This window comes from Mus caroli, chromosome 5 (assembly GCF_900094665.2).
Source record: "Mus caroli chromosome 5, CAROLI_EIJ_v1.1, whole genome shotgun sequence".
In the NCBI taxonomy this organism is placed as follows: domain Eukaryota; kingdom Metazoa; phylum Chordata; class Mammalia; order Rodentia; family Muridae; genus Mus; species Mus caroli.
Genome location: NC_034574.1, coordinates 25,758,315 through 25,766,863, shown reverse-complemented (window position 1 = coordinate 25,766,863; position 8,549 = coordinate 25,758,315). Strand labels below are relative to the sequence as shown.

General features: G+C 49.7%; 1 protein-coding gene across 3 annotated transcripts in view; it reads left to right on the top strand.

Moving 5' to 3' along the window:
- The first annotated feature begins 2,065 nt into the window (after positions 1 to 2,065).
- The window catches only part of Ift172 (intraflagellar transport 172), a 14,842-nt gene continuing 8,358 nt past the window's right edge, over positions 2,066 to 8,549 (top strand). For 2 of the 3 annotated variants that reach the window (XR_003836678.1, XM_029477101.1), the window contains exons 1-14: positions 2,066 to 2,270; positions 2,821 to 2,898; positions 3,091 to 3,339; positions 3,522 to 3,600; positions 3,753 to 3,873; positions 4,055 to 4,199; positions 4,937 to 5,026; positions 5,514 to 5,611; positions 5,682 to 5,817; positions 5,906 to 6,022; positions 6,327 to 6,469; positions 7,508 to 7,601; positions 7,928 to 7,992; positions 8,314 to 8,494. Coding sequence is in view for 2 of the 3 variants with exons in the window: in XM_029477101.1 (XP_029332961.1) it covers positions 2,223 to 2,270; positions 2,821 to 2,898; positions 3,091 to 3,339; positions 3,522 to 3,600; positions 3,753 to 3,873; positions 4,055 to 4,199; positions 4,937 to 5,026; positions 5,514 to 5,611; positions 5,682 to 5,817; positions 5,906 to 6,022; positions 6,327 to 6,469; positions 7,508 to 7,601; positions 7,928 to 7,992; positions 8,314 to 8,494 (1,644 nt within the window). In the remaining variant the exon portion in view is untranslated. The remainder of the gene's footprint in view (positions 2,271 to 2,820; positions 2,899 to 3,090; positions 3,340 to 3,521; positions 3,601 to 3,752; positions 3,874 to 4,054; positions 4,200 to 4,936; positions 5,027 to 5,513; positions 5,612 to 5,681; positions 5,818 to 5,905; positions 6,023 to 6,326; positions 6,470 to 7,507; positions 7,602 to 7,927; positions 7,993 to 8,313; positions 8,495 to 8,549) is intronic. The other variant, XM_021162056.2, reaches the window with a different exon arrangement.

The following is an 8,549-nucleotide window of genomic DNA, read 5'->3' as shown; positions in this document are numbered from 1 at the left end:
CCATTGTTCCAGCCCTGATTTTGTTTTTATAGCTCAGGCTAGCCTAAATTGCATATGTAGCCATGAGTGACCATAGAATTCTGATCCTCCTGCCTCTACCTCTTAGAGCTAAGATTACAGGCTTGCACCACCACACCCTGTTTATGCAGTACTGGGTGATGTGTGCCACCAACACCTGGCAAAAACTTTCTTAAGATCATCAGTTAGAAGGCTAGAGATGTCCCTCAGCCAGTAGAGTACTTGCCTAGCATGCCTAAAGCCCAGGATTTGATTTCGAGTCCCACCTGTACCAGTCATTGTAGCACATGCCTATAATTTCAGCACTTGGGAGGTGGAGGCAGGAGGATCAGAAGTTCAAAGTTATCCTTTGACTATATAATGAGTTCAAGACCAGCCTGGGTTCCATGAGACCCTGTTTATAAAACAACAACAACAAAACATTGGTTTTTTTGCCCAGAATTTTCCAATAGCTTACTGTTATATTCAATATAAAATCCAGACTGCTTGCCATGGCCAGTGGCCCTGCAGGTATTTGCCTCAGCTTCTTTCTTAGTCCCGTTATCTGCTTGGTCTCTAGCCACACTGTAACCTTTGGCTCTGAGCATGCCCTACTCATCCTTGCTGGGAGTACTGCATGACCATCCCTTCCATCCCATCTTGCCAAGACTAATTCTCTTAAAAATGTTTCTATTTGCGTATATTAACCATGCGTGCTGATGGGTTTCCTTATGGTGCTGTAATGTGCTTTTTCATAGTCACCCCATCCCCGTCTTGTCTCTCCCTCGCACTCTGTCTGATCCCCTTCTTCTGAGATAGTCCCTCTTCTACCTTAATCTCTCTTTTTAATGATTCAGTGAGTTTCACTAGTGTCTCTTACAGGAGCACAGGCACCTTACCAGTGGCTAAAACCATGAAGAAATTGTCTCCTCCCCTAACCCCCACCATTAACGGCCCAAAGATCCTGAGGGAGGGGCAGGGTCTTTTGAGTGTCTATATCCCCATAACAGGATATTAATGGTCCCCACATGCCACAGCCATGTGGCCTGGAAGACAGCATCCCACAGCACACTGCGCTTTCCTCCAACTTTTGCATTCTTTCCAGTCCCTCCCCCAAGATGTTCCCTGACCTTAGTGGGGTACGTGTGTCCCACTCAGCGCCACACAGCAGCAGTCCCATCCTCGGCACCCTGCCCAGTTCTGCTTCCGCACTTATGTCTGCCCACTTCACAAAGCTGCTTCCTGACTAAGGCTGATGGCAGTGCTGATTGGTGGGCATAGCCTCAAGTATTTAGAAAGAGATCGAATGATAAATCATNTCCATTTTGCAAAAATAACAGCAGTGGCTTCCCCACTAGGGCCTGTGACTTCCCCAGTCAAGGACTTGGCCAGGTTTGCAGCCCCTGATGTGGATTCCCTGTTGTGGAGCAGGCCTGAAATCTAGNNAGAAAGTTCCTGGCCACCCCCTTAACAGAGTTCCACTTTGTAGCAATGNCCATATTTTTGTCTGGCCAGGGAGGAGCTTCTCTTTGTGGTCAGATGCCAGCCAATGTCAGGGGCCTCCTCAGCCACTGGTGGCAGTGTCACCATTGCTCGTTTCACTTTTCATTCTCCCCCTCTTTGTCCGTTTACAATTATCTATCTCAACTGGAGTGGAAAATCCCAGAGAACAAGGCTTTCCTCTCCCTTGTCCCTCTCTGGGCTTTCTGTGACTGTAGCAGTGCGGGTGATGGTGACACACGAGATGCTCCTTACATGTTTGTCCAACGATGTTGCAATGGCAGTCCTGTGATACTATAACTGCTGTATTATTGCCTCCCTGCTGTAGGTGCTTCTCTGCTTTAGGTCATGTGGCCAAAGCACGGTTCCTGCATGAGACCAATGAGATTGCAGATCAGGTGTCCAGGGAATATGCAAGTATCATTTCTTGACTCCTTCAGTCTCCCAAGTTGTAACTTTGTTAGTTTTAGTCCCATGAGTTCTTGGTTTGTAGCCTCCCTACCTTCTTCTGCCCTGCCCACNCCTCATCCCTAAAGTTGGACCACTTTGGAATTGCGTGAAACCTCAGGCTGCTAAGTCCCTTAAAATCTTTAGCTTCCCAAGTCTGTTANCCTCCATGTCCTCCTGGCCTTCCTGTGTCTGCCTGTACTGAGTGAACAAACCTCGTTTTTTCCCTGCAGGGTGGAGAAGGAACNGACTTCTATCANGTCCGAGCTCGTCTCGCCATGCTGGAGAAGAACTACAAACTTGCTGAAATGATCTTCTTGGAACAGGTAATGGGAGAAAGGGGACCAGATGGAGGAGGGGCTCCTGGGAGGAAAAAACAAAGAAAGACTGCTAGTCTGTGAGTCTAGGGAGAACTTTTAAGCTTAGAGAGTTTATCCCATGCCTTTCTTAGGTTCCTCCTCTGTGTTATCTTTATCTAGGCAAACATCTTCCTTTGGACTTCAATTTTTTTCTTCTTTTCAGAATGATGTCTCAGCTTCTCTCTACTCCAGAATCTGTCTTTGCAATCCTTGTACATAGGGTAGATCCAAGTTTTTATGAAACTCCAAACTTATATAGTCTGAGGAGCCTTTAAGCTTCTTATAGTTTATAGTAAATCCATCACTGGAGCCAGGAGTGTAGCTCAGTGGTTGANCATGGGCTTAACATGTGCAAGGCACTCAATGCAAGCATGAGTGCGCATACGCACACACATATACGCGCACACACACACACACACACGCATGCACACACATCTTAGCCAGGCTGAGCAGGCTAAGACTATTATTATTGACCCTCTGCCTTCCTGGTCTCCTTCCTGCTGCGTGGCACCCCTAGAATGCTGTTGAGGAGGCCATGGACATGTACCAGGAGTTGCACCGCTGGGAGGAATGCATCGCTGTGGCTGAGGCCAAGGTGCTGTTTGTGTCCTCTCATCATAAGGGTTCAGAATTAGGCCTCACCAATCCCAGAAATCTTCCCAAGGAAGCCATGGGATCTGGAATGGGGTTGGGGCTGGCTGATATGGTGCCATCAGAGGAACCAGGAGAAATGAAAGTGGGAGAGCTAGGCAGGATGGGATTCCTAGCTCTCTCTGCTTATGTTCAGGGACACCCAGCCCTGGAGAAGCTACGCAGAGACTACTATCAATGGTTAATGGACACACAGCAAGAGGAACGAGCAGGTGAACTGCAGGAGAGCCAAGGGGATGGGCTGGCAGCCATCAGCCTCTACCTCAAAGCTGGGCTCCCTGCCAAAGCTGCGCGGCTGGTGCTGACCCGAGAGGAGCTGCTGGCCAACACAGAACTAGTAGAACACATCACCACAGCCCTCATCAAGGGAGAGCTCTATGAAAGGGTATGCTGACTGCCTTGTCCTGGCTCTGGTCTCCAGGACCTGAACCCCTCTCCCACCCAAAGGAAGCGTGGGGAGGGACACATAACTGTGACTGACTGCAAGCATTCCTTCCTTGGGGAGCTGATTCTTGATTGTTTGTGTTCTGTGGGTTTCACTCATTGTAGCCATATATGTATCGACAGGCAGGTGACCTCTTTGAGAAGATTCGAAATCCACAGCGGGCCCTTGAGTGCTACTGTAAAGGCAATGCATTCATGAAAGGTACCAGCCACTCATGACCCTGTACACTGTTGCCTGTCCAGCACCCAGCATCTCCCTGGGGACATCTTGCTTTTTTTTTATGCCTCGCCTATTGCCCATGCTTCATCCCTGCCCTGTTTTCCTGAGCCAAGTGCCTCTTCTATCCCTGGTAGCCGTTGAGCTGGCTCGACTGGCCTTCCCAGTGGAGGTGGTGAGGCTAGAAGAGGCCTGGGGGGACCACTTGGTACAGCAAAAGCAGCTGGATGCGGCCATCAACCACTATATTGAAGCCAGGTATGGTGGCACAGGGACAGAATGAAGATTTGGGCATGAAGTGAGATTCTGAACCAAGGAGGAGGCCACAGTCTGAGAGGAATCTCGGAGCGTGGGTTAGAATGTGCCCGGGGGGTCTCTTTGCTTCCTCTCACCCTCCTCTTTCCTCATACATATTTAATGCTCTTCCTGACTGTGCCAGGTGCTCCATCAAAGCAATTGAGGCTGCCCTGGGTGCCCGCCAGTGGAAGAAGGCAATTTATATATTAGATCTCCAGGATCGAAACACTGCATCTAAATACTATCCTCGTGTGGCTCAACACTATGCGTCTCTGCAGGAGTATGAGGTAAGGAAAAGTCCCTTTCTGCAGCATTGAAGCAGTGCAGTGCAAGGGAGTAAGAGGTCTCCTAGAACAAGATGTGGGGGCAGCCCACCCAGCCCTTCTTGCATCACAGTGAATGAGGAGGTGCACTCCCAGCTGCCATCCCAGCCAGCTCAAGTGATTCTTCATGAATGGCTTCAGCATAGCAAGTGTAGACCACCCTCCATGGCAGCAGCGAGGCCCTTAAATCCCACCAGATTAGATAGATGCCCCCAGTGGTTAAGACAACTAGCTATGCACCTAGGGGAGCTAAGTTTAGATCCCAGCACCCACATGGTCTTGCACACACCTGTCCACAGAGCTGTGGGGTAAAAGCAAGAGGATTCCCTGCCTGGGCCTTCCTGGGTGCCAGCCCAGCTAAACATTACAAGCTCCAACTTCAGAGAACGAGACCCTGCCTCAAAGAAATAAGGCAGAGGGTGATAGAATAACACTCTCTTCTAACACACACTCACACGGACTCACACACATGAACACAGACACAGCATACACACACACAGACATACCACATATACCATACACAACCCATATACACCACACACACACACACTATACAACACAGACATGTGCGCACGCACATGCCCTGCCTTGATCTAGTCTGTCTCCTGGGGACGCATTCCACTTGTTCTCACCTTTCCTTCAGCACACTACAAGGTGCTGTGTCAGGCTCTGACATCCCAGCTGAATCTTTTCCATTTCAGATTGCCGAGGAGCTCTACACCAAAGGAGACCGGACGAAAGATGCCATAGACATGTACACCCAGGCCGGCCGCTGGGAGCAAGCCCACAAGGTAGAACATGGGCAGTATCCACGAGGAAAGAACTCTGCGTCCGTGGCCATGTTGCCACAGTCCTTGATCTCCAATACCTCTCCTTTACTGGTTCCCTGGAAGCTAAGAAAGACTACTGAAATACACCCAAGACAATGTGGAGCCCTAGCAACAGGCAAAAAATGAGGAGAGGTCCCTGTTCCTTAGCCTGCAGCTCTGAAGAGAGCTGAGGGACTTGGGATCCAGGCATTCTAAACGACTGCTCCAGAGCCCCTGGTCACTTGATCACTGTCCTCTCCCCTGCATTGAAGAGCTCAGTGAGTAGGGGGGTGGGGGTGATGCAGCCTGTGCGGCCTCACAGTCTAGATCATGCCTTAGCAGAATATAGTTTTTTGTCGGCTCCCAGTGGGCTGGCTCAGTAGAGCGGCAGTAACTAAATACCAGTGGCTGCTGGGAGAACTGGGGAGTCCACAAGCTGACAAGTTCCCTTGTGCTTCCATGTTCACAGCTGGCCATGAAATGCATGCGACCCGAGGACGTGTCCGTGCTTTACATCACACAAGCCCAGGAGATGGAGAAGCAGGGCAAGTACCGAGAGGCTGAGAGGTGAGTGCCGGAGAAGGGGTGGCCTCGAGGGTGTGAAGCAGTAGCCGCAGGGCACCTTTCCTGTCTGCAGGCTGTACGTGACGGTGGAGGAGCCTGATCTCGCCATCACCATGTTCAAAAAGCACAAGTTGTATGACGACATGATTCGCCTGGTGGGGAAGCACCATCCAGACCTCCTCAGTGACACACACCTTCACCTGGGCAAGGTGAGCCCTTTCCAGCCCTGCCCACCCCACCCTGCCCATCCCAGCCATTGCCCAGCCACTCCTTCCATCCTGACACCCCACCCTACAGGAGCTGGAGGCAGAAGGCCGACTGCAGGAGGCTGAGTATCACTACCTTGAGGCCCAGGAATGGAAGGCAACTGTGAACATGTACCGCTCCAACGGGCTTTGGGAGGAGGCCTACAGGGTACGGAGTTCATGCATCCCTTGTCCGTTCCCACAGGACTAATTTTAACTAAAGAGTATTTTTGTCAGAAGCATGGCCACACTTGTATAGACAAATTTTTACTTAAAATTGTAAGGGCTTAATGGATTTTCTGAAAGCCATCCTCTGTCCTTAAACACTGACCTAAGTTTAGAGACCTGACACTTGGCCCTCTCCAGTGATGATTTGGAGCACGGTCCTGACCTCGTCATGGTTGAGGCAGGAGGCCAGAGTTGACAAGGGGCAGCTCTGCTGTGGGCGATGCTCAATCAGCTTTGCTTTACAGGTGGCCAAAGCCCATGGAGGAGCCAATGCCCACAAACACGTGGCCTATCTGTGGGCCAAGAGCCTGGGAGGAGAGGCTGCAGTTAGACTGCTTAACAAGCTGGGACTTCTGGAGGCCGCCATTGACCATGCTGCTGACAACTGGTGGGTCTTGGATGGAGTTTCCTCTCCACTGGCTCCATCCCTCCCAGAGCATCCCATATACAGAGAAAGAAAACTGACATGATGCAAATGAAAAATAATCCAAAAGCTGAGGCAAAAGTAAAGACATGTGAGCCAGGCACGGTGGGGCAGCCTATAATCCTGGCATTTTGGGGTGGAGACAGAAGGATCAGAGTTCAAGGCCAGCTTTACCTACATAGTGAGTTTGAAGCCAGCCTAGGCTACATGATACCATGCACCAACTAAACAAAGATAGAGTGAAAAGTTGGCCAGGCATGACAGTGCACACTTTAATCCCAGCATGGGAAACATAGGCAGGCAGATCTCTGTAAATTCAAGGCAGCAATGGTCTACTCAGCATGTCCCAGGTGAGCCAGAGGAGTTAAATAGCAAAACCCCATCTCAAAAAAAGGGGAGGGGGGAGAATATAGTAGAAGGAAGGTGTTTGTCGATGGTTCTGAAGAGAAGGGTTGAGCAGGGGCAGCTTGGAAAGCTAGGACTGTGCTAAGTCAGTGACCCTTCTGGTCCATCATTTATACACAGTGTGCCAAGATCATGTCGCCCCAGCACCCTGTTTTATCTTCCGCTTCTGCTGCCCCCTTCTTATTCACAGCTAGTCTCTCCCTACTGAGATAGCGATTGTTTGTCTATGGCCCAGTGTGTTTACTTAGGATGCCTGTATGAATGTGGGGAGGGGTTATTTACTGCAGCACAGGTCAGCAGCCCATCAGTGAACTGTCAGCACAACCCAGCAGCCCATCAGTGAACTGCCTGCATTTCTTGAGCTTATGTCACAAAGACCAGGAGCAGAATTGGAGGCTGGGGCTCTGTAGTGCTTGGGGAGCAGGGATGGGAGCTCAGGAGCTTTTGATCGCCTCAGGAAAGCACAGGGTTGCCCTGCCCCTTCTGTCTGCCATCTTTAAATCTGCCTTCTTCTTCCCCCAGGGACTGTCTTCCCTCTATTTTCTCTTGCCTTCTGTTAAGTATGAAGTACAAACTAATCCAAATCGTCCATTTCAGCTCCTTTGAGTTTGCCTTTGAACTCTCTCGGCTAGCCCTCAAGCACAAAACCCCAGAGATTCATCTCAAATACGCCATGTACCTGGAAGATGAGGTGCGGATGTGATTTTGTCCAGCTCTATCCCTAACATGGTGGTTCTCAACCTATGGCTCATGAGCCCTTTAGGGGTGGTATTAAATGTCTGTAGATCAGATATTTACATTAGGAACCATAACAGTAGCAAAATAATAATTAGGAAGTAGCAATGAGAATAACTTTATGGTTGGGGGTCATCACAACATGAGGAACTGTATTAAAGGGCTACAACATGAGAGGGTTGAGAACTGCTGCAGACCACAGTGACCAGTTCAAACCCCTGTCTCCTACTTGCTTGGAATACTAGGCTCCTTCTCACCATATGTGACTGTCCTTCTGTCTAGGGCAAATTTGAAGAGGCTGAAGCTGAATTCATCCGAGCTGGTAAACCCAAAGAGGCAGTCCTCATGTGAGTTTCCCCGTATCCTTTTTTTTTTTTTCAATTATTTATGCATATGGAACTCAGATGACAACCTACAGGAGTTGGTTCTCTCCTATCATGTGGTTCTAGGATTTGAATGAGGTCATCAATTTTTGTGGCAAGCACCTCTACCCACTGAGCTGTCCATCTCTCCAGCCTGTCCTAAGACAGGATAGAGATACTGCCCTGGGATCTTTCATGGTCATTTACTTTCAAACCTAGTAACTCCTCAGTTATACGACTATTTGCTTCCACTATTAAGGCTTCAGTCCTGGACTCAACAGCTCCTATGTCCCCCATCTTGGGCAGGTTTGTCCACAACCAGGACTGGGAGGCAGCTCAGCGCGTGGCTGAGGCCCACGATCCTGACAGCGTTGCTGAGGTACTTGTAGGTCAAGCCCGTGGCGCCTTGGAGGAGAAGGACTTTCAGAAGGCAGAAGGGTTACTACTTCGGGCCCAGAGACCAGGTCTGGCTCTCAATTATTATAAGGTGAGTAATACTATAAGGTATAGTGATACTATAAGGTATAGTGATACTATAAGGT